We start from the raw sequence: 26640 nt of genomic DNA on the forward strand, positions 1-26640 counted from the left end.
AGAGCGTACAGTTATAGTCAACCTTGCTGATCAGATTGTCACATGTAGTTGTCGACTCTTTGAAAGAATTGATATATTATGTAGGCATGCACTAAAAGGTCTCGATTTGATGAATATTAAGTTATTGCCTGAAAGATACATTTTGAAACGATGGACTCAAGGCGCAAGGTTAGAGACTATCCAAGATATGCATGGGAGGGATATAGTGGAAAATCCTAAGTTAGATGCTACACTTAGGTACAAAAATCTTTGCCGGATATTCTTTCCATTGGCTTCACGAACTGCTGATTTTGAAGATTGTTGCTTGCTTGTTGAAGAGGCACTTCATAATGTGAGCAAGCAGATGGAAGGAAAAATCTGAGAAACTCCTAAAACTGATGTTTTGAAAATTCTAGTGTTCAAGCACCATTCAGCTTACCTGAACAGTTTGCAAATGTTGCTGGTCTTAAGAAGAAAGAAAAGCCAAACGATGGGTCAAAACGGAAGAAATCTTGGGTTGAAAATTTTCAGAAGAAAAAGAACAATGCAAACAAGAAGAAAACAAAGAAAGCTACACAACATGAAGAAAGTGGAGACCTTGTGCAAGAATTCCAAGCATACGAGGAAAACATAGATGTTACTTTGGAAAAATCTCAACAATATGAATCACTTAGTAGTTTTTTCTGAACTTATTAAGGTATGCTGGCATTATCCTTTTCTTAAAAAAAATATAATTCTAAAATTTGACCCATGCTATTTTCCTATCCAGCTTCCTCTCTCATTTCAGAAGTGTTATACAAGATGCCACTAATCCTGACTCTGTTGGAGGGATAGATGATTGGTATTTTTAGCAGAATATAAATGTAAGTCTATGTAAATTGTATTAGTTCAATTTAATCTAGAAATCGGCATATCTGAATTATCTTTATTTTGTAGGCCATGTACCGAAGGCATGATCAAATCTGCTATTGAGTGATACAGCATTTTGTATATGAAGATAGGAACAGTGATATATGCTCTTCTGTTTAGCTTTTGTATTAAGCTTTTCGGTAAAAAAATACTTCAGTTTAGAGTAAAATATATGTAGGATTTAACAATGAATTCGTAACCTGGACCAAAAGAGATCCAATATGTTCAGTATGTGGGCTGACAATTCAGCGAACTCTGATTTTGAATATGATCTGTATATGGGCATGTGTTCTGCTCAGCTCCATACGTGTCTGCTACTATATAGTGGTATATGCTCTTGAATTATCATTTTTGCATTCGTTTGAGTAAAAGGTGAGATGAAGAAAGGAGGGGAAAAAGAAAATCCCTAATCCTACCGTTCCCCATTAGATGAAGGGCTCAGATATTGCCGCTGCATATCTTGCAGTGTGAATACCCACTGCACAGGATCTGTGTCCCCGACTGCGTCACCCAGCAAATCACACCACAATCCACCGTCGCTGAGTTTCACAAGACTATGTGGTAATAAGTACTTATATAATTTCTGGGACGTCCGAAAATCGAAACGCAAGTTTTTCACGTAAGTTTTGGAGGAATTTCATGGTACGTAACTGTAACTGAGGCACTCAGCTCATGCCAGACTGTTAAGGCCACATAGCCATATAGGGAACACAGGAAAAAAACGGTTTCTAAACATTGTATTCCAAAATAGCTTTGCAATCACTGTCAGGCTTACTGCTAAACATAACAGAGACACTTGGTTTCTAACTAACATTTATGGTCCTTGTACCCATGATGGAAAAAGAAGTTTCATTTGGTGGTTCAAACACTACACAATAACTGATGATGATAATTGGCTCATAGTAGGGGATTTCAACCTTCTGAGGAAACCTGAGAATAGGAATAAGCCTGGTGGAGATGTGAATAAAATGCTGCTATTCAATGAAGCTATAAGCTCTCTTGGTCTGATTGAATTACCTCTGTATGGGAGAAAATATACCTGGACAAACAAACAACCATCACCCTTGATGGAAAGATTGGATTGGTTCTTCACTTCAAGCTCCTGGACCAGCAACTATCCAGATACCTCAGTCAGTACTCTTGTGATGCAAACATCAGATCATTGACCTTGTAACATAACCATTTCAACTAATACTCCAAAAGGGCAAGTTTTCAGATTTGAAAATTACTGGTTCCAGCATCCAACTTTTCTGCAAATAGCACAGCAAGGATGGGAGGGAATTAGCAGTCAAATTGACAAAGCAAAAGCAGTTACTGCTAAATTCAAAAACTTGAGAAAGGTATTAAGAAGCTGGCAACAGAAGCTCTCTGGTCTTAAAAGAAATCTGACCAATGTCAAAACAATTCTATCCCTCCTTGAGACTATAGAAGAGTACAAAGATCTGACAATTATAGAATGGAACTTCAAAGAGACTTGTGGTAAAGCTGAATCAACTACTAGAGCAACAGAGAGTTTATTGGAAACAGAGAGGTAAGATCAGATGGGTAAAGGAAGGTGATGCTGGGACTAAGCTTTTTCATGCAAATGCTACCATCAAGCACATGAATAATTTGATTGCACAACTGCAGAAAAGTAATGGGGAAATAGTTCTTAACCATGCTGAGAAAGAAAAGGTTCTCTGGGAGGCCTTCAGAGAAAGGTTGGGACAATCTGATTTCACTGCCATGGCCTTCAAACTCAGTTTTTTCCTGGAAAGTAACCCAAATCTAGCATGGCTTGAAGAACCCTTCACAAGAGCTGAAATTGACGCAGTAGTTAAAAACTTACCCAATGATAAAGCTCCAGGTCCAGATGGCTTTAACAATGAGTTTATTAAAAAGTGCTGGCACTTTATCAAGGAGGATTTTTATGCACTGTGCCTTGCCTTCCAGGATAACTCAGTATGCCTCCAAAGTATAAATGACTCATACATCACAATCATCCCCAAAATTGATGGGGCCCAGCAAGTTGGAGACTTCAGGCCAATTTCCCTACTGAATTGTTCTATCAAACTGATTACAAAACTTCTAGCTAATAGGCTTCAGACAGTAATCCTTCAATTGGTGCACCAAAATCAGTATGGCTTTATCAGAACAAGAACCATTCAGGACTGCATTGCTTGGTCTTTTGAGTACCTTCACCTCTGCCACCATTCAAAGAAGGAGATTGTGGTGTTGAAGCTGGACTTAGAAAAGGCTTTTGACAGAATAGAGCACAAGGTAATACTAGATGTCATGACACATAAAGGATTTGGTATGAAATGGAGGTCCTGGATCCTTTGCCAACTTAAAAGTCAAAATATGATCTTATTTTTAAGACATCTAAGCAATCCATGATCAGTTTTACCAGAAACCATCACATTCAGTGCAAAGCAATAGGCAATGATTTATCCTTCATCATATCATCAATTCAAGTGTAAAACATGCCTATTTGACCATAAGATTCATAGCGACACTAATGAAGCAGCATTCCACTTGCTTTACATTGATTTGGTTAGTTGGTTTTATATCCCTTTTTATCAAATGATAAAACGGGCTCAGCCACCATAGAAGCTAATAGTTATGCCTAATAGCAATCCAAATATTGTCCTGCATCTTCTACATGATTATACCCACAACCCAGCACATTTACACATTATGGGCTGTCTTCTTCTAATGTTTTCAAACTAACTTCTCCAAGTAACATACTTACAGAGAGAATCTTTCACAACAGAGTTATCAGCAGAACAGACAGAAGACAATCCAAAGTTCCTAACTGTTGACATGTAGTACAATTACAACCAAAGGATGAAGGGGATGGCCACAAAACATTTTAAAAATGTTTAGGGCAATAGGGCATTCGCCATCATCATCAGGTAAATTAAAATGCGAAATAGAAAAATTAGCAAATTATCTACTAATGCTTTTATGGATCTGGTGAAACTGCAAGCTTGAATGCTTCTGGCGCTGTAAAAGTTTGTACAGCTGGTCAAATCAGATGGTGGACCAAATTCTGAAATCTCCACCCCCCCCCCCCCCCCCCCCCCCCCCCACCCCTCCCGCCCCCCACCCACCCAAAAAACAGTTTCTTCTGACTGCATGTATCTACAATTGGGTCGATTCCGGTTGGCCTTTCCAAAATTCTCGATTGGTCCCATGAAATGCGTATGTACAATTTACGCAAGAGCTTTTGATCGTTCTTCTTACACTGAAAATTTCTGAACATCAGAATATGCCACATGTATGAAGATAGGCGAGTTGAAACAAGACTATGAACAAAAATGGAACCGGGGTGTGATCCTTCCAATCTTGAATTAGTGCCTTGGTTCTTTCTATGCCGTAGTATTGTGATATGTTGTTAATCAGTCATTTCTTGCTGCTTTGTGCCTTTGTCTCTAATTATTTTATAAAAAAATTCAAACTTCATGGTTAACATGGCTTGCTCTTGTCATGTCATCTTCCCCACCCATTTCCTGTTCAATTTATCTGATTCCTGATTGGGTAAGGGCATTTGGGTATGGGCAAATTGGATAAGGGCGAAAATGGGGAATTGATGTCCAAATTAGGGTATGGGCAAGCACAGGTTTGCCCACACCCTCCTGAACAGCTGCTGTACTTAAAAAGTTAAAAGTTAAAACATTATCTTATTTTAAGATATCTAAGCAATCCATGAACATTTTCACCAAGAATATCACATTCAATGTAGATCAATAGATACTCAAAGCATCCACAATTCAATTGCACAACATAATTATTTGAGTCTAAACTATGATTAAAGATTCACAGGATTCATTGCAACAACATTAAGGCAACATTCCATTTGGCTCGAGGTGACAATTTCAATCTACCTTTTCATTAAATGAGACAACAGGTTAGGTTACCATAGAAAGCCTCTGCAGTCTGCACCTTATGTAGTCACCTAAATATTGTTCTGCATCTTACATACAACTATACCTATAGCCCAACAAATTTACACATTTACTTAATTAACACAGTATGCATTACCATCTATCATTTTAAAACAAATTTATTAGACTGGCTATAGTATGGCCATGGCCATCCGACCTGTGCCTGTGTGCAACTATAGAAACATGTGTGCTGCCTATCCCAAATGGATGAAAACGAGCTCTCTGATTGGTTGATTAGGCCTGGTCATACTCATACAAGCGTCAGACACATAGCAGTGCTCCTGATTTATCTATGTAATATACCTACTGAGAAATGTGGAAAATGACTGAGGCTCTCAAACAATATAAGAAACATTTCACAACAGAGCTATCTGCAGAAGTGCGAAACAAGTAAAATCCTAAATTGTGGTCATGTAGTAGTACAACCGAAGGATAAGATGATAATACAGCAGTGAAACATTTCAAAATATTTCGGGCATTCGCCATCATCATCGGGCAAATTTCAAAACGAAACAGAAAAAAACAACATCATAGTGTTCAGCTCGTGTTCCATCCATACCAGAAAATTCAGGACCGCACATCGTGACCATCTTATTGGAACCAAATCAGAGGCAGCCGAGAGTTCGAGGGGACCTGAGACGCGCGGATCACTCAGCTTGGGCGTCGGCGGCGGCGAGCTCCTGCTGCTGGAGGCGCTCGAGCGCCTTCTGGTGCGCCCAGGTCTCGATGGTAAGGTCGGGCTTGGCGTTGAGGCCGACGCCGAGGATGACGACGGTGAGGAAGGAGGTGACGTAGCAGGGCAGCTCCCAGTCCTCCCACTTGCGAGATTCCCCCGGTGGCGGCGGCGGCCGGTTGAAGAGGTACCCCTTGGGGCGCTCCTCGTGCCCCGGGGTCGTCCACCGCCCGGCCCCCTCGCCGCCGCCGCCGCGGCGGACGCGCGCCGCCCCGCGCAGCCGTGCCCGCAGCATCCCACTAACCGCCGACGACATCGCCCGCATCGGTGAACGTCGAGATCGGAGAGGGGGGGACAAGTCGTCGATTTGGGTGCTCGTCGAGGTTGCGCTGTGGAGACTGGCGCGGGTTGGCCGGCGTCCCGCTTGCAGGAGCCAGGAGGTGCTGTAAATGGGCTGGGCTTGGGTTGAGAGTGCTGAGCTGGGCATAGCAGAAGCTGCTGTTATCTATGGGATGGAACGGTCTTTACGGTTTGCTTTGGATCTTGTACAGAAGTGAGGGCTGTCTCCTTCTTCCTCAAAAGAAAAAACATTTCCCCTTTTCCCTTTGAAATGAATTCCTTCTTTCCTTTTTCTTTTTCAAAATCCCATATGCGGTTTCGTTCATAGTCTTTCTATACACCATATACTAATAAAAATCTAATGTGTTTGGAAGCACCTATTTCACAAAAGTGTTTTAACCAGTTGAGCATTTATCTTAAAAAAAACGGTTGAGCAGTCATTCTTCAGATTTGGGGCTTTATCATCAAACACATTAAGTGTGCAGATGATTTTATACAACAACAACAACAAAACATGTCGGTCCCAAATAAGTTGGGTAGGCTATAGTTAAAACCCATAAAAAAATCCCTAGTCATGGTTCAGGCACATCAATAGTTGCTTTCCAAGCACTCCTATTCAAACATAAATCTCTAGCTATATCCTAAACTTTCAAATATCTTTTTATTGTATCCCCCATGTCAATTTCGGTCTACCTCTACCTCTCCTCACATTATTATCTTGACTTAGGACTCCATAATGCATTGGTGCCTCTGATGGTCTCCTTTGATATGGCAAACCACCTCAACCGATGTTGGATAAATTTTTCTTCAATTGGTGCTACCTATAGGCGGTCACGTATATTATCGTTCCTAACTCGGTCCATTCTTGTGTGACCACAAATCTATCGCAACATACGTATTTCTGCAACACTCAGTTGTTGAACATGATGAATCTTTATAGGTCAACATTCTGCTCCATACAACATAGCCGGTTGAAAGGATCAAGATGCCCAAGAGGAGGGTGAATTGGGCTAATTCTAAAATTCTTTGCAATAATTAAACCCTACGGTTAGCCCACTTCACCCCTTATGCCTAGAAAGTGTTTCTATTGTTCTACCGCACAAAAGCTTAGTAACCTATGTTCCAACCCTACTCTAACATGGCAATTATATGAATATAAAGACAATAATTGAATTGCTCAAGGTAAATGCTCAAAGTAAAGAGAGAAGGAGGAATGCGACGATATTTTGCCGAGGTATCGGAGAGTCGCCACTCCCCACTAGTCCTCGTTAGAGCACCCGCGCAAGGGTGTAGCTCCCCCTTGATCCGCGCAAGGATCAAGTGCTCTCTACGGGTTGATTCTTTGACACTCCGTCATGGTGAATCACCCACAACCGCTCACAACTTGAGTTGGATCATCTACAAGCTCCGCCGGATGATCACCAAGCTCCCAATCACCACCAAGTCGTCTAGGTGATGGTGATCACCAAGAGTAACAAGCATGAACTCTCACTTGACCACGACAAGTCTAATGAGAAGGGTGGATGCACACTTTGCTACTCTTGCTTTCACTAATGAGGCCTCTCACTTAGATTCTCAAATCTCAATCACCTCACTAGGACATTGCTCTTCTTTGCACTCTCAAGGGTGTTTCTCAGCTGTTGGAATGAGCAAAAGTGATCCCTTGAGTGAATAGAGAAAGTATTTATAACCCCTCATTCAAAATGAACCATTATGTGCCTCTGCGGGGTGACCGGACGCTCCGGTTAGTTCACCCGCCTCTATGCAGTTTAAGTTGTGACCGGATACTGGCCAGTGTCCGGTCAGCACTGACCGAACGCGTCCGGTCACAAAAACTACCCTCTGAAACTTTACTGATGTTGACCGGACTCTAGAACCCGGCATCTGGTCATTTTGCTGCTCAGCGTCCGGTCAGTAGCCGAAACCTGACCAGCGTCCGGTCAGCACTGACCGGACACGTTCGATCAGGATTTCCCCTCTCTGGACCCTTACTGGAGTCGATCGGACGCTGGCACCCAGCGTTCGGTCACTGACCTCTCAGCGTCCGATCGCGCCAGACGACTTCACCTTGATCAAATGAACTGACCGGACTCTGCGCTAGTGTCCGGTCACACCGGAACCAGCGTCCGATCAACATTTGACTCTCCATTCACTTCCAACTCATAATTATATGCGAATGAAGTTTGCTCCAATTGATCTAATAGTTTTTAGGAGCTACCTAGTGCTAGATTTGACAAGTGTGCACCACACCTAACCCACTAGACTCACCTAGGTCAAGCTACCCGTCCATATCCCCCTTAATAGTACGACCAAAGGAAAAACAAAATCCTAAACTACTATAAGTGTCTCTTCAACACCAAACGACACTTAGAACTAGTCCATCATTAACCTTGTCGTCCATCCTTTGAAAACCGAAATAATTTCCATCGTAGGGGCATGACAACCATGATTGCCCAATCAATTGCCATTACTATGATCTAACTTAATTGCATCTGTAAAACACACGTTAGTCACAGTAATCTCGTATTGTCATTAATCACCGAAACCCAATTAGGGGCCTAGATGCTTTCACCGGTCTAATCACCATTCTATAAAACTTGCCTTTTATCTTTTATGGTACCCTCTTGTCACAAGGAACGTCAGAAGCTTATCGCCATTTAATCCACCCTGCTTTGATTTTATGGCTAACGTCCGCATCAATGTCTCCATTTCTATGTAACATCGATCCTAGATAACAAAATGTATCTTTCTTAGGCACTACTTAACCTTCCAAACTCATAGTGCAGCTGATTTTATACTTTGTTTTTTTTTAATTCACGTCAAAACAAGATGAATACATCTGGACCTCAACAAGCATGAAAATCATATAATATATTATTGTCAGAACTGGACAGATGCCATGAATATAATCCAGTGCTCTTGCCGTGTTGTGATAGGATAACTTTAGTTTGAGATGCTCAAGCACCTTACATGTACAGCCAGCAAAAACATGTCAAATTACAAATGAAAAGAAACCTTGAGTCGACAATAGTGTATTCAGACCTGCGAGGCACTACAGTCTACAGGTTGGAGAAAAAAAATGAGTATCTTCAATTTAACATCTCTTTCAAGTGTGTACAATGTAGCCGCAGGTAGATACTTGCAAATCAGGTACTATTCACATATCTCCTAATATCTTATCCTCATCAAAATAGTACTAGGGTCATCCAATAATATTTCTAAGATTACTGAGAGAGATGGTTTTGCAGTCCCTAGGCTCTTTATATCCTTCCTAATTGATAGGAATATAGGTTTTGATAAATAAAATACCTTCCAACAGATTTTTTAATTAGACCTCTAAATATTGTCATTCTCTATTCCAGATTTCTCGCTAGCCAAAGATAGATAACGAGACTGGCTCTCTAAAGCGCACACAAGATATATAGAAAAAGTTTAAGTGTGGAAGATATAGAGAATTATTTTTATTCAAATGGCTCTCCAAAGGATGATTTAGAGAGTAAATTTAAGAAAAAACTTTTAGAGATGCTCTAATAGTCTATCCCATCATTCTTTCTGAGGACCTCACCTCTAAGGTCCAGAAATTGGCCTGGATAGCACAAGGTTGCAGTATGAACCAACAATGACCTTTCTTTTAATTCATACAGCAACCTTGTCTAAAGTTTCATTGTTGGTTCATCACAATATGTAGCAGAAATCACCACGTAAGTGACAGGGAAAAGGCAATCGTACAAGGTGACTTGCAATCATGTGTTATAGAGATGCAATAGTGTAAAAAAGGCTATTTCAGTAACTCTGCTATGAAAGCCACTTAGTAATATCTGCAGGCTGGCAGTAAGAATGATTCCTCAAAATTCAATCAAAGTGAACATATCAAATACAAGTTACACAAGGGCTAGTTAGTCCATTGAATTAAAAATAAGGGCTTGAAAGAAACATGCCAAGGTAATTGCCTGACAGGCAACAATGATGATTGAAGCAAAGCATAGTTACAGCCTTTGCACTAGTTCACTACATTGTCTATTTGTCTTCACAAGCCTCACTGGCACCTTCCTTGTGGAACTGGTAATGAAGGAATTCACTACATTGTCTATTTGTCTTCACAAACATGTAAATGTTTGGAGTATTGCTTGTACTTGAGTTTCTGAAGGTCGGCTTCTTAATTCAGGTGCTAAACAGGGGGATTCTTCAGATAATTGGGGTGGAGGAGGGCAAGGGGGTCTGGACCTTCCTCTTTAATTGACATAAAATTCTGATGTGCTTATTAATAATGTCCATGGATATCCGGATGTCACACGGTACAAATGATTGTTCTTTTTACTCTGAGAAAAGCAAAATAAGATATCTTCAGGGATTATGTTTAACCTCACGTAGTTCAATCATGCATGTGCTCAGGGCATTTCCCTTTTAAATATTACATGGATAGCACATCCTTATATCACGCGCGCGAGCGTGCACAGTGTATCTCACAACGACGACAACATCAAAGCCTTTAAATCCTAAATAAGTTGGAATAGGCTAGAGTTAAAACTCAGCAGAAGCAATCAAGGTTCATGCACGTGAATAGCTGTTTTTCAAGCACTCCTATCTAAGGCTGAGTCTTTGGGTATATTTCATCCTTTTAAGTCTCTTTTTATTGTCTCTACCCAAATCAACTTCGATCTTCATCCGTCTCTCTTCACGTTACTATCCTGCCTTAGGATTCCACTACGCACCGGTACCTCTGGAGGTCTCCGTTGGACATGTCCAAACCATCCCAACCGGTGTTGGACAAGCTTTTCTTCAATTGGTGCTACCCCTAATCTATCACGTATATCATCATTCTGAACTCGATCCCTTCTTCTATGACCACAAATCCAACGCAACATACGTATTTCCACGACACTTATCTGTAGAACATGTCGTCTTTTCGTAGGCCAACATTCTGCACCATACAACATAGCAGATCTAATCGTCCTATAAAACTTGTCTTTTAGCTTCTGTCGTACCCTTTTGTCACATAGGACACCAGATGCTTGGCACCACTTCATCCACCCTGCTTTGATTCTATGGCTAACATCTTCATCAATATCCCCGTGTCTCTGTAGCATTGATCCTAAATATCGAAAGGTATCCTTCCTAGGCATTATTTGACCTTCCAAACTAATATCTTCCTCCTCCCGAGTAGTAGTGTCGAAGTCACATCTCATATACTCAGTTTTAGTTCTACTGAATCTAAAACCTTTGGACTCCAAAGTCTTCTGCCATAACTCCAGTTTCTGAATCACTCCTGTCCGGCTTTCATCAACTAGCACTACATCGTCCGTAAAAAGCATACATCAAGGGATGTCCCCTTGTATGTCCCTTGTGACCTCATCCATCACTAAGACAAACAGATAAGGGCTCAAAGCTGATCCTTGATGTAGTCCTATCTTAATCGGGAAGTTATCCGTGTCTCCATCACTTGTTCGAACACTAGTCACAACATTGTTGTACATGTCCTTAATGAGCCCAACTACTTCGTTGGGACTTTATGTTTGTCCAAAGCCCACCACATAACATTCCTTGGTATTTTATCATAAGCCTTCTCCAAGTCAATAAAAACCATGTGTAGGTCCTTCTTCTTCTCCATATACCACTCTATAACTTGTCTTATTAAGAAAATGGCTTCTATGGTTGACCTTCCGGGCGTGAAACCAAATTGGTTTATAGAGACCCGCGTTATTGCTCTCAAGCGATGCTCGATAACTCTCTCACATAGCTTCATCGTATGGCTTATCAACTTAATTTCCCGGTAATTAGTACAACTTTGAATATCCCCTTTATTCTTGTAGATCGGTACCAATATACTTCTCCACTCGTCAGGCATCTTGTTCGATCGAAAAATATGGTTGAACAACTTAGTTAGCCATACTATAGCTATGTCCCCGAGACATCTCCACACCTCAATTAGGATACCATCCGGTCCCATCGTCTTACCTCCTTTCATCATTTTCAACGCCTCTCTAACCTCAGATTCTTAGATTCTACGCACAAAGCGTCTATTGATGTCATCAAAAGAGTCATCCAATTGAAAGGTTGTGTCCGTATTCTCACTATTGAACAATTTATCAAAATATCTCGTACCAGAAGCCTATGCAAAAATTAATCGCCGAGAAGGCGAGACTGCTAGCATGTACGTATAAGCACGCGGCACCAATTTGGTGAAGGCATCTCCGGCAGTAGTGAAAAATGAATTTAATAGCTTATATTATATCAAAAAATCATAAAATAAAGAATTAAACTTTTAAGTGCTTCAAACTAACTTGTTTTTCGTCACGCCATATTAGGCCCTCAGATGAGCATCCAACTGCTAATATCATGGTTATTAGGTTATATTTGATCCTATAGTTTAAGGATGGTGATTGAAAAAAAAAATCGCAAAGGAATTAAGGAATGCCTATTTTCTGTTTGGCCAAGAAGTAAATGTCCTAAAAAGAAAGTTATATGGGTCTGTTTATTGGATTACGGCCTAAGGTTGCCATGACTAATGTTAGGCGGCTACAGTTTTGGTAAGTACATTGGGTAAATGGAAAACTAAAAGCGAAGTGTAATCCAACAGCAGCCACGCATAAGACCCCATGGGGAGTGCAGCTGTTATCACCGATCAGCGGAGCTTCACTGAAGCAATGCTATTCGCAAGTGCCATTGCTTCCTTGAGCTGAGAAGCGTCACTTCCCTGCAGTAAAAGGAATCGCAGAATTGATTTAGACATTTATTACTTCATGACTTGCACCCAAGACCATAGAATATTCTAGGAATGGATTGCTCACTAACCTGGCCCTGGGCGATGCCGTTCTTGCCACCAACCCCTCTTCCCTTGAGTGGTGCAATTGAAGGTGTTAGCCAGTCCAACACCTTGAAGCCGCTAGAGGAGCATTGGGAGGCACACCAGCATAGATAACAGCTTTGTTTGATGCATCATCAGTGCTGAATAACATTATAGGCAAACCCTGGGCCAAGACATATCCAAAGTTCACCAGGATGTCTAAGACTTGAGATGGGATAAAATAGTTCTAAAACATGCCATGTACTATAGCAATTTACTGACTAACATTATTTTAACAATAAAACGAAAATGAACAATGCAAGTACCTTCTGGTCCATGACTTTGATAACCCCGAACAGCTGTGGTATCAAGACCCACATCAACATGAGTAACACAAAATGGCTTATTTCCTGAAAGAGCAGCTTCTGCGGCATCCATTGCAAACTTCACAGCCTTTTGTATATTTTGCTCACCCATTTTCTTCTTTGGCTTCCTAAGTTCATCCTGAGATGTGCAACAGTTATAATCATCCTAAAACTAAACTATTACTCCCTCCATTCCAAATTGGTCATTTTGGTTAGATACATAGCTTTTGCTATGCACCTAAGTATACACTATGTATAGACAAATCAAAACGGCTTACAATTTGGAACTGAGGGAGTAAATTACTAGGTGGTAACTTTTTATTAAAAAGAGATCATAAATGTCGTAGGTGATTCTTCTTTCTTAAACATGAGCATATATATGACATCCGAAATAGAAACATTTACAGACCTCTAACTTTGAAACCTTGCCTCTCAAATCAGCTTTTTTCGCAGCAGGGATAGCAGCTGCATCCAGCCCACTCTTGATGGAAGCAATTTTCTGATAAAAGAGGCATTGATATTAGACGGTAATCTTAGAATGATATATATCTCAGCAGAAAAGACAAAGAAGTCCACAATTCCACATGAGTAATGTACAGATGCAGTCCTTCAACCTGCCCAATGGTGTCGACTAGATCTATAATAAACACTTTAAATGTGAATGTGGTTCGACAATTCTATATCACTCGTGCATTATAGTCATTCTACAATTTACATCAAATCATCTAGTCTATATCTATATATACCTCCTATTAAAGAGCAGAAGTATCTTCCGTCTCCTACTTTCTCCAAACCATCTATCTCTCACTCCTCTTCCGTCCCTCAGTCAGTCATCCCTCACATCTGTTTGAACAAGAGTGCCATGTTACCTATATCCACATCTATACATAATATTAAAGAGCAAAATGTTCTTTCTTCCGTCTCACTTTCTCCACTGCCATCCACCCATCCTCAGTAAGTCGTCCATCACTCTCGGCTTTCTCGCTTTAAGTTTGGAGCTGCAAAAACTTTGTTGGCGCTGCACTACTCATGTCCGCCTGGCTGACAGAGCCCGTTCATGTCGTAGCACGTATGTGGTTCGCCCTCCACCTTTCTCAAACTCACAACAGGTGCACACAATATCCACATATTTAAGTTGAGTCAATCTCCTATCAATTTTCTACATGGGAATAATACTTTATAGCACTAACATTAATACTTTATAGCACTAACATTAATTAAAGGCCATGGAATCTACTTCCTCCGTCCCAAAAAGAATGCAATTCTTGGTGTATTCTTGGTTGAAGTGCCTAAAGTTTGACCAAATATATATAGATAAAAATATTAATGTTTCTAACGCCAAATAAGTATACTATGAAAATATATCTCATGACAAATGTGATGATACTTAATTGATATCATAATAACTGATGCTTCTTTATATATAGTTAGTCAAAGTTAAGATACTTTAACTTGGTACTGTGCTTTAATTGCATCTTTTTCTGGATGAAGGGAGTATATGATTTATAGGTTGGGCCAAGCCCAATTAAATCCAATAAAAATAGCTTGCTCATTTTCATTAGCATGAGGACTGTGCAACAAATTATACATCCCATTACAACATACGGGCATGTTTGCTTGGTTATTAAAGAATAAAACATTACTAATGTAAGACATGCATCAGAACAATTTTTATTAATGTTGTTTCTTATGCTCCCACGAAAAAGATTACGCCTTGGTTCATTATTGTAGCACTCAACTGATCATGCTATGTCAACACTGCAACTCCAGGAGAGACAATCCCTAAAAATGATAAAGGCTTAATACCTTTTCCAACAAAGCTCCCTCCAACTGAGATGCTTCATTGATATCAGAATCAATAGATGATGCCAACTCCATAGCCTGGGTGGCACAACCAGCAATCACGGCTGTTATCCTCCTAACACCTTTTGCAATACCCTCCTCAGATAAGAGTGCGAATGCTTTAGCATCTCTTGTATTTGTGATATGTGTACCTGACATATACACAGAATTTTAGGTATCATAATCATGAAACATAGAATTACATAGCAGAGAGCTGAAAATAATCCTCCACATGGTTCAGTTGATATGGATAACCACTCTTTGCTATCAGGATCTGCAAGCAGATCTTCCACTTTGCGACCAACTGATACAACTCTTACTGGATCTAGGTAGATCTACAAAATCAATATGCGAACCCCGTTAATAACCAGCCAAACAAGAAATATCAACATTTCCATGAGCAAGAAAACTTACTTCACCAAACACAGCACGAAGACCATTTATGCGCTTCGCATCCTCTAATTTTATTTCACGTGCATATACACCCAGCTCGTCCTTTATTTGTTGGTTCACTATGGACTCAATTTGTCTCAAATCTTCAGGTTGGACAGGTTTTCCTGTCATATTAATTAACAGCTAAGTAAACGAGCTTATAAAATTCAGTCAGTGGAATACTAAGGAGCCACAATACCATGAGAGAAATCAAATCTCAGCTTCTCCGGTAGAACAATTGAACCCTTCTGGTCAACATGATCACCAAGTACTTCATATAAATGCAATGGCAGAATCATCAGGAGAGAAAGACAACAACTGTATAAATTTTGGACAAGGTAGAAACATACCCTTAGAGCAAAGTTCAACATGTGGGTACACGTATGGTTTGGAGCAATCAGTGTGCGCCGATTGTAATCAACCTACCAATGGGTTTGCCATATTGAAATATGATCGGTTACATAAGAACTAATTCAGTGCAAAAATGTAGCTAGTAAAAGGTATCACCTTGCATATCACACTATCACCAAGAGACAAAACCTTGGAACCTTTTGTAAATGAGCCAATATGTAGAACATAGTCAACAAACACTTGGACATTGTTCACATTGAAAGTTCCAAAAGACCCCTCAATGCTCCCAGTGTCAAATATCTTGATGCAGGAAAATCCATGTTAATCCAAAAGATTTAGCAAATGTATGTCTCAGTGATGACATTTTAAAAAGCAGATAACTTTGAATGTAAACTAGAGTATATTATTGCTGTGATATAATGACATCAAGCTATAGAAATTATTGAAAGGCAGATAGCCCATAACAGGATACTAAGAAACTCTAACACACAAGCACACACACAAATACAGTGGGTTTGGTGGCTACAAAATGACTTATCATTTTCTTTTTTCTCTCATATATAGGCAGCCGTGAGCTAAAATGTGGTTGTGATAGCCTCCAAATTAATGCAGAATATTACCCAAATAATCAGCCTATTACTCCATGTTGAAATTCAGCTAAAGTAAATGCTATGAACCTTGACACTAGCATGCACCTAGGCACACAGGATTGTTTCCAACAATTATATACTATGTTTCAAGTTTCAATATTAAAAGTAACGTTGAGAACCTTTAGAGCCATGCATCAATGTTCCCACGCTACAATTCTAGTCTCGAGATCAGGAAGGACAATACAAACTTTGTGTTTCAAATGGTAAAATGATATAGATAAAATAAAGTTAAAAACAGAAATGTTTTAACATGACAATATTTTGGCAAATTGAAACAAGTCCTAGAACAGCACATTTGGGTCGAATACCAGCAGTAACTATCCAAGAACTGCCTGAAAATAAAAATTAAAGAGAATTTGCCAGCCAGACGAGGCTGATATTTCTAGACACTGAACAAGGCTAACGTTTGATGGAGTGAATTTAAAAACACTTAATGCCAGATTTCATATTGCTATTGCATTGATATAGACATGGTGTACCTGGCCACCCTGTTCGGCATAGAAACTCGTACTTTCCAGCACAAGGCCAAAGTCCTCATCACCAGTGGCTGTAGTAATGTATTCTGAGCCAGTATAGATAGCCTTCACCGCACTTTCATGTTCCTACAAATTCTTAATGGTAAGATCAAGAAAAGCATAGTAAACACTGGCATAACCCTAATGGTTGATTACAAATATCAAAAGTGTGGGAAGAACTAAAAGTTGAGTATAACTAATAAGGGCCCGTCTGAATCCATTGGGATTTTGAGGATCCAGATAAAAAAATTCTACAAGCATTCAAATAGGGCAGATTATGGGTAGGATTCTGGAAATCCGCCATCAGGATTATGGAAATCTCTGTCTCTCCCCAAACCCAGATAACACAGGATAGTACATTCGAAAAGTCATGTCTGCCCTTACCCTTATCTTCCCCTGTCGGCTGCCATCATGTGTTGTTCTCACCTACACAGCCACTCTTGCCGCCTCCGCCCCGCCCCAGCCACAAGCGCCGCCACTAGTAGGCAACTCGGCTCCGCTGATTGGTGCTACGGCGAGGTCGAGGAGTGTGAACGAGCGGCCTCGAGCCTACTTTGGATGTGGCGTGGAGCGGTGTACGCGACGGCTACCAACGACATGACGAGCACGCTGTATTCATGACCATGCGGGGCGGTGCCGGCGAGCGGCTGTATTCATGATTCGTCATCGGAGCGGCTGTATTCATGACCATGCGGGGCGGTGCCGGCGAGCCGCATCACAGGAAAGCGAACGCCCCAGTGTGTGAGGGAGTGGCACAGCACCGCCTACGTGGGTGAGATCATGCTTACTCACTGGTACGCACACGCTTCCTCTATCGTCCTTCCCCTCTACAGATCTGGGCCCACCGCTTCACACTCTACGACATTGGCGACGACATCCACATGTACTCTACAGGCTTCCTCATGCCAAGGAGAGCGGACAGGGAATGGGGACTTGGGCTGCTAGTGGTGATGGTTGATCGATGGAGGACACGCATCGTGGATCAGGATGCAGGAGCGATTGGATGTTGCAGGGGATATTTGGAGGAGACAAGAAGCAAACCTGGCATAGATCAAAGGTGGTGATGGCATACAGCAACCAATAGGCACAGGGATGGAGATGAGATGCAATTCACATGGACCTAGGCAAAGTACGTTCTTATGTTTTCCTTTTCTTAACCACTCTACTAATTGAACGCAATGCTGAGGGGTATTTGGGAGAAAAACTCTTTAAAATATCTAGAATCCATAACTAAAAACTGAGGACTCATACGGCTAGAGATTTTATTATTGAAAATCTAGATTCTAGAAATCTGGATGTGCTGGCCACTGGAGATCGGAGACCTGGCTGGCTCCTGGCTGGCTGGCATCTGGGCAGGAGGTGACGAGGCATGAGGGGCGGGCGGGCGGCCACGGCTTGGAGGAGGGTAGGAGGTGGCCGGGAGAGGAGCAAGCGGTGCCGTGGTGGACCAGGAAGGCGGGCAGGCGGCGAGTTGGTGACCGCGATTACGTGCGAGCATTGGGCTTCTTTTTTGAGAAAATTTCTTATTTGGTCCTAGTTTAAAGTTGTCTTTCTTCCTTGGCCCTAAAACAAAATTTCTTACCTATTTGGCCTCACTCAAAGTTTCATTTTCTAATCTGGTCTTACCATGAGATCTGTCAAAGTTTGCCATCATTGAGTTGTCAGTTTTTATTGAACAGACAGAAATTCCCCTAACTAAAGCCGTGTCTCTCCTTTCTCTTCTATCTCGACCTCTCGGTCTCGTCTCTGTCCCTTCCCACATCCGAGCCCGCTCTCTTCTTCTAAAATAAAAAGGAACCCTAACCCTAGGAACTGTGGGGCAGTGGCCAGGGCGCGTAGGCTCAGCAGGTGACTGGGTGGGTGGAGGAAAGGGCGTGCGGCTGCCTGGGGTTGCGGTGGCCAGGGCGTGCGGCCTAGGTGCATAGCCTAGACATCGGCTCTCTGTGTGCCAGTGGCCTGCGATGCCAACACGGGTTGAATGGAGCCCGACGAAGGTGCAGACGAGGACCTAGACATTAGAGGAGGTGGTGCATCTGTAGTACAAGCAGATTGGCTTAAAGGGTGAGTTAACAATCACCGACTTTGATTTATGTGTGTGTATCGATGACTTAAGTTTACAATTACTTTGCTCACAGGATGGATCCTAAATCCACTTTTATGCTGAACTTTAAACATCTTTGTAATCCAAAGAAAGTTAGGAAGGATCTGAGATGTTTTTGTTTTGAGAAAATTGTGGATAGTGACAGAACAAATTTAAAAGACTTAATTCAATCAATCATAGAGCAATATCCACACGGTTACATGGAAGTTGCTCATCTTCAATATCATGACCATGTTTTGAAAAGCTTTCTAGAAGTTAAAACAGACCAAGACTTGATGTTAATGTTTGAGAGACAGATGAATACAAAGGTTGTGGACATGTTCATAGCATATTGTGATCCTTCTGAGCAATAGCATCCTATCACTGAGTGGGATAGTGAGAATAGGAACAAGCCAAATAAGCCTCCTAGTGACACCACACAATTGGATGAGGGTGAGGATGCTTATCTATGAAATCCACAACCAGAGAATGAACATGTTGGTGTAGATGATGAGGGTATGTACAATGAAGCTATACATGGTTTGGACCTAGTTGTTTATTCTGCCAAAGACAAGGATAAGCAATATGTTCTAGTTGAAGATGATGAGGATGAAGTTGAGTTAGGGTCTGAGTTAGGGAAGTCAGGGTCTGAGTCAGAGTCTGAAATAGAGGAGGCCAAGGATTTAGTAGGAGACGACAATGAGAAAGGTCATGTCCTAGACAGAATATGATAAAGAAGACCCTCCAATGACAGAAGGCACAACATATCCCAACATGGCAACTTTTAAACTGGCATTATCTCAACATGCAATAAAAATGAGTTTGAATATAGAACTGTGAAAAGTGCACCAAAAAGGTTCACAGGTATTTGTTCAAGGAAAAATGAAGACAAATGTTCGTGGAGGATACATGCTTCAACAACAAAAGACAAGCAGACTATCAGCCTGTTCGCTTGTTGGTTTCAGCCAGCCAATAGTGTTTTCCTCTCACAACAAACTAGCACCAGCCAGCCCAAATTAGCCCAGAAACCAACCAGCGAACATGCCGTATAATGATAATAATCCTACCATTGTGTACACTTTGCCATCTTATTGTTTAAATGTTTCTAACTACAACATTTCATTTTAGGTAAAAAAGAATTCATTTCAGCATACATGTTCTAGCACAAGAAGAAAAAAGAAGGTAGTGAATGCTACCAAGCATTGGATATGTGAGAAGGTGAAGGACTGGCTCATTCATGATGCAACTTTGGGAGCAAAAGCACTGTAGAAGAAACTAAAAGAGCACCACAAGGTACACATTCACTACCAGAGAGTGTATAAGTGTATGGAGCTAGCACTAAATCAGCTTTAGGGTAATTGGGACAGCGGCTTTGATAATCTATTTAGGTTTAAGTTAGCAATTGAGCATTGTTGTCCAGGTAGTATGGTAATTATTGATCATCACATAGTTAATGAGAAAATCAGATTTAGAAGGCTATTCTTTGCTTTAAAACCTTGCATAGAGGGGTTCCTTTCTGGTTGCAGGCCATATCTAGCTATAGACAGTACATTCTTAACTGGAAAGTACAAGGGACAATTGGCTAGTGCTTCGGGTGTTGATGGCCATAATTGGTTGTATCCAGTAGCTTTTGGGTTTTTTAATTCTGAAACTAATGATAACTGGATCTGGTTTATGCAATTGCTCAAAGATGCTATTGGTTCACCAAACGGTTTAGCCATATGTACTAATGCAGGGCAGATAATCATGAATGGTGTAAAAGAGGTGTTTCCACAAGTAGAACATAGGGAATGCATGTTTCACTTACCTACTTTAAGAAGAAGTACCATGGAAAAGTGTTTGATGACCATCTTTGGGAAGCAGCTTACTCATGGAACCCCTATGTATTTGAGAAGCATTGGCTTGCAATGGAGAAAGAAAAACCAGCCGCAACCGCATACCTAAGTAAATGCCATACTAGGTTGTGGACTAGGAGTCAGTTCTCCACTAGATCAAAGGTAGACTATGTAACCAACAACTTAGCTGAGAGCTTCAATAATTGGATTAAGGAACACAAGTCCTGAATTTGGATGATTTCTTGGACAAGATTAGGCAATTGCTTATGACCAAATGGAACCAAAGAAGAAAAATCTCAAGGAAGCTAGATGACTTGATTCTCCCACATATAATTAAGAAATTGAATTAATAGAGCAGGGAGCTAGAGTTGGAAGTTAAGGAATGCTCAGAGGAAGTGGGAGAAGTTACTGCATTGGGGGGTAGTGGCTTCCGGTTTGTGGTAAACTTGCTTGATAGAACATGTTCCTATAGGCAATGGCAGGTTTCTAGAATTCCATGTAGACATGCCATAGCATTTATTACATCACTTAGCAATGCAGCTCTAGATAACTATGTGGACCCTTATTACTCTGTTGACAAATTTAGAGTAGCATATGCTCAATTAATCCCAGCTATGCCTGACAAGACTCAATGACCTAAAGCAACACATGGATTTTTCATGTATCCTCCACTCTTAAAACCCACTTCTGGTAGGCGAAGGAACCAAAGGTTCAAAGGATGCACTGACAAGAACAAGAAAAAAAGACAGCATAAGTGTCCTATTTGTTTGGAGGTTGGGCATCACTGGCATACATGTAAAAAGGGTAATCCAGAAGACAAGAAAGCTCTAGTAGCACTGAGGTAATAAAAGTTTGTATATATGTTCAGTACCATAGAAGAGAAGAAATTTAAAGATAAGTGGCCCTGATTTAATATCTTCAGTTGTAGGGAACCAAAGAAGAAGAAGAAGAAGGCAGCATCTCAATCTAGCATTGTGTCGATGGATGATGAAACAACAACACGATCCATGTCTTTTTCACCAAGGTTAACTAAAAATCTTATGTTCATCATTATATGAAAACATGCTTTGAATGTAACTTCATTTATATTTACCATAGCCTTAGCGTGGAACCAAAAACTAAGAAAAAGGGCGAGCGTAGCGCTTCTGAATCTACAGGATCAGCAGGGTATGATTCTTATTTGTACAAAATTTTTGCTCAAATTTTTTATTACTAAAATCTGAATTTGTAGGAGGAGCCAAAGCATTGAGCCTGCAGCTAAGAAAAAGTCCAAACAAGGCACGACTAAATCTGCAGGATCAACAAGGTACTACTACTGATTTCTATTGGTTTTTTACTCCTGTTCCTGTTCCTTGTGAGACCAGAGATTATTCTTAATCAGCCTAAGTGGATGTGATGCTATCTAGTTGCTGTTCCTTTGACACTACACCACTGGCCTATTGCAGCTTATAACGCTGGTTCTAGAGTAGTTATTGGTTCCCTTTTGAGAGGAGTTACGGGGATGTTATGATTCATTAGCAGCATACTAATTGTCCTTTGGCATCTACATGTCTCTTGTCTTTGATTTAGAATAGCCTTTTTTAGTTCACCTATTCTTAGGATGCAAATGTTAGGGTCGTTTGATGTTCGTACTAGCCAATTGAGTTTTTTACTCAAGTTACATTAGCTACTCAAGATTCTTTTCCCTGGTTTTAAACATGTTGATTTGTACTAAAAGTGCTTCTCTATCTCTATCATGAGTACTATGGATCCAACTTGTTTCTCCAAACCGTGTGCCGTATGTTTTTATGTGTTGCAATTAGAGCCATTTCCTTTCAGACTATTGAGTCTATTGGCGCCTGAGCTGTCATCAACAACAGTAGCATCATTTTACCATGATCCAGTGGATCCAGCTTGCTTGTGTTCTCAGTGTTGTCTATTTTGTGCATATGCAAAACATTCGTAGTGATTGATTTGAGACATTTTTTTGGCTTCAGCTTCATTTTAGTTTTTGAGCTTCATTGATGTATATCTTGAGTTTGAGATAGATTGTATCATATGAGAGATGAGACTTACTTATGCTTTATCCATGTATCTCTTGAGACATGATCTTTATTTATATTATATTAGTGGCTTGTGGACTTGAGAAAATGTGTAATGAGTGCTATGTGTGAAATATATGTGTTATATTTATTTTCATAAGGACTATGCATGCTAGAATAAAAATATTTGATGTGATGCCTTTATATTTATTCTTGTGTGATATATCTTGTCATATGCATCACAGTTTACTTTGTCACACACACATGCACCCTACGGATGCAATGATTTAGGGGGAGTCTCCTATATGTTTTAGTATGTCAATTGATATTTGAGGTCATTTTGTGGATTCTAATTATAAGCACATATTAAGGGGGAGCCTCTCATAAATCATTGAACCCAAAAGCTTAAAAGTTTATATTTTTTTGTAAGCTTTAATCAAGTTGTCATCAATCACCAAAAAGGGGGAGATTGAAAGTCCATCTAGCCCTTTCGTAGGTTTTGGATGATTGAATGACAACGTGATTAAAGGTCTAACCTGTTTGCTAAGTGTGGACAGGTAATAGGTTATCTCACAGGTACTTAATGAAAGCCAAAATGATGTGTTGTTATATAAACAATCTAGTTCAAGCACAAGACAACAATATAAATGGAATTCATGCAAAGGCTTATTTATTGCAGGATTTCCATATACTGTGTGAAAGCAAGCTCGTAAGAATTAATTAACGAGACATGAGGAATTGCATATGGAAGGGTCACATATTTGAAGCTAGCTAAATTGAAATGAAAAAGATAACAATACAAATGAATGGATGATTCAACACAAGATGTGACTTGATGCCTTGTGATGGTGAAGATAGCAAGGAAAGGCTTTGAGGTACTAAGCAAGGGTCAAGGGCAAGCGACATCTTGGCGGCTGAAGAACCTAGCTAGGGTGGATAATGAAGTACTTGCATTTAGTTGAGGTACTAATCAAGCTATGATGGCCATGTCTATGTGGAGGATCAAATCACTACTGGAGTGTTTGATGGAAGTGACTTGATACATTTGGGATTATTCAAATTTGATGAATGGAATCAAGTCACGTGCTCAAGATGGCTATGCTCAAGTAAAAAGATCAATATCAACATGTTGGGACCCTCACTTGATAAAGAGTGGAATACACGGCTTCGGTTGAAAGAGATCAACTCAAAAGGTTTAAATTCGTTATACTTTTAAATTTGAGTTAATAGGAATGTCGTACTATTAAGAGAGATGCATCATATTGATAGACAATGTTTCATAAGTGCTAAAGCCAACCCATGTGAGTTTTGAGTGTTTGAGAGACAAAAGCGCTAACTATTTTTTTGCTGGTCTGGCAATATCGGACGTGTCCAGTATTTGCCCAGCAATGATAATATTGTTGATCTCGGGTTGGTTCGTCAGAGTTCCGACGTGAGTCGGAAGTTCGGACGGTCAGGAGTTTTGACAATGGTTAGGAGTTTTGACGTCTCGTGCTTAACAGACTTAGGAGAGTTCACTATGGTGGTCATATCGGACGTGTCTGGTATGGATGGCCAGAAGTCAATGGCTAGTTTTCAAATGCCTTGAGGGTCAGGAGTTCCGACGGTCGAAAGTTCCAGCATGAGTCAGGAGTTTCGACACCTCACATACTTTAACTCAGTTACCATAGTTTTCAAATGTGTTGAGGGTCGGGAGTTCCGACGTAAGTCGGGAGTTCCGACGGTCGAAAGTTCCAGCATTCATTGGGAGTTCCGACGCCTCACAACGTTACTGTAACTCAGTTACCATTGGCGCAGTGTAAGTCATACCGGACATGTCCAGTATGGCAACGACTATATAACGGCTAGTTTTTCCAAGGGGGCTATAAATACCCCTAAGCCTCCATCTTTGGAGGCTGCTGATTCTGCTAATACACATACACGTTTGCCTTGCCAACTCTCCCAAACCCTCTCTTAGTGAGTGTGTGATCCAAATTGCCAAATCAATTAGTGGGTTGAGAGAAATTCAAAAAGAGTGCCAACCAACCACTTGAGCACTTGTGCATATTGTCAGTCTCATGATTCGCATTTGTTACTCTTGGACTCTTTGGTCCTAGATGGCTAGGCATCACTGGAGAGCACCTTAGAGATTGTGTGTGCCTCAAAAAGTTTGTAACGGTCGATTCCGCCGCCTCAGAATCAACTAGTGGAAGGACGAAAAGGAGTTGGAAAAGACTCTGGCTAGAGTGACCTTCGTGGTACCCTCTAGGGCTGACCTTCGCTAGGTCACCCGTAGCCTCCTCAACGGAGAGTAGGACTTGAACGAGTCTGAACTTCGGTAAAACAAATATCGTGTCTCAATTCGTATTTTATTTGATATTTGTGTTGCTCTTACTCTTGTGCAGGTTATTTGTGTATATTGTCATATCTAGTAGGTACCTGCAATTTGATTTGAAGTTAGAAATCAAAAGGAGCAAGTTTAGAGCTGTTCCACTGAAACTGTGTATACCGGACATGTCCGGTATAGCTACCGGACATATCCGGTATTGATCACTGTGCTAGGCTGTTCTGCAGAACACGTGCATACCGGACACGTCTGGTATTTCCTGCCTGTGCTGAATATATTCATTCTCTGTTCTAACTTTGTATTGCAGGGTTGTAACTTCTATATATATATATTCTTTATATCTTGTTTACTCTATGGCTAACTTGTGAGGGGTGGTACTACACTTAATTTGGAGTTTCCATTTTAGAAACTCTCTTTACTAATCGTTTTCATATTTAAAGGTGTTAATTTTTAGAAATGCCTATTCACCCTCCTCTAGGCGGCATCCTAGGTCCTTTCAATTGGTATCAGAGCAAGGTTCTCACCTAAAGCTTCACCACCGTGAGAAAAGGATGTCGACGCCTATCGAGTTGGAGCCGGTGCTTCTCCAAAATGATGGTTCAAACTTTCTACCTTGGTCAATTCGTGTACTCAATGCTTTTAGGGATATTAGTCCTCTTGTTGAGCATATTGTGGATGTAAGCATACCTCTTCCTATAGTTGATTGGAGCAACTACAAAAATTTGTCAAAAGAGGAAGAGATATGTGTGCAACTCAATGCTCAAGCTATTAATGTCATTTTGAGTACATTAAGTGTAGAGGTTCAAGATGAGGCAATCTTCAATGGACAACCACCTCCGGAGAGTGCTCATCTTATTTGGACTAGACTTTTTGATTTATATGGAAAATCAAAATGTGATGATGCACTTGAGATCGAGTCAATGGAAAGTATGTCCATTATGTCTTCATGCAGCGAAGAAGCCTCACAAGACCTCAAGAGCGCCGAGCCAGAGCAAGAAGTGCAAGCAGCGCATGATTTGTTGTCTACCTGCACATACTGGATGTGTCCGGTATGCCTACCGGACATGTCCGGTATGGCCAAGGCAGCAGAGCAACAAGCCGCTGTTTGCAATGATGCTCAAGCTCGGTGGCGGCTAAGCGATGAGTTAACCTTAGTATCTCATGATACTCATCACTTGTGTCTCATGGCCAAGAAAAGCAAGAAGAAGAGTAACAAGAAAGATCAAGAAAAGGAGAAAGCACAAGTAGATGATCAAGATGAGAGTGATGTTAAAGTTGAAGACAACTACAACCTTGATCATCTCAACCGCAAAGACAAGTTCATCATCATGAAGATAGTTGAAAAGAATGATGAGCTTGAAGAAGAGATTGAGAAGCAAGAGCAATCACTTCAAAAGCAAGAATTGTTTCTCATCTCCAAGATGGAAAAACTAAAGGCTCTAAGTGAAAGGTATGAAAAATTATCAATTGAGCATGCTTTAGTTACTAACTCCTCTTCTAGTGTTTCACAACTAGAGAAGGAAAACTTGGAGCTCAAGGCAAGGCTAGATGAACTATCAAGCAAGTATAATGTGCTATAAGCAAACTATGTTCATCTAAAGTGCTCTCATGAT

General features: G+C 40.7%; 1 protein-coding gene and 1 pseudogene across 9 annotated transcripts; both read right to left on the bottom strand.

Moving 5' to 3' along the window:
• Positions 1-1565: 1565 nt before the first annotated feature.
• LOC136542084 (uncharacterized) lies at positions 1566-5969 on the bottom strand. Of its 9 annotated transcripts, none has more exons than XR_010780576.1 (4): positions 5374-5968; positions 2545-3071; positions 1906-2138; positions 1566-1836 (listed from the first exon to the last, which is right to left on the bottom strand). XR_010780576.1 is itself a non-coding variant. In XM_066534367.1 (2 exons), the coding sequence occupies exon 1, from the start codon at positions 5810-5812 to the stop codon at positions 5462-5464; it is 351 nt and encodes a 116-aa protein (XP_066390464.1). In that variant the 5' UTR covers positions 5813-5969; the 3' UTR covers positions 1573-2138; positions 5448-5461. The 9 variants fall into 9 exon arrangements, 1 of the variants encoding a protein (XP_066390464.1); XR_010780577.1 differs by having other exon boundaries at positions 1567-1818; positions 1928-2138; XR_010780578.1 differs by having other exon boundaries at positions 1567-1836; positions 1928-2138.
• Positions 5970-12448: 6479 nt separating this feature from the next.
• LOC136544219 (alanine--tRNA ligase-like) overlaps positions 12449-26640 on the bottom strand; it is a 57210-nt pseudogene continuing 43018 nt past the window's right edge.

Source organism: Miscanthus floridulus, chromosome 3 (assembly GCF_019320115.1).
Source record: "Miscanthus floridulus cultivar M001 chromosome 3, ASM1932011v1, whole genome shotgun sequence".
In the NCBI taxonomy this organism is placed as follows: domain Eukaryota; kingdom Viridiplantae; phylum Streptophyta; class Magnoliopsida; order Poales; family Poaceae; genus Miscanthus; species Miscanthus floridulus.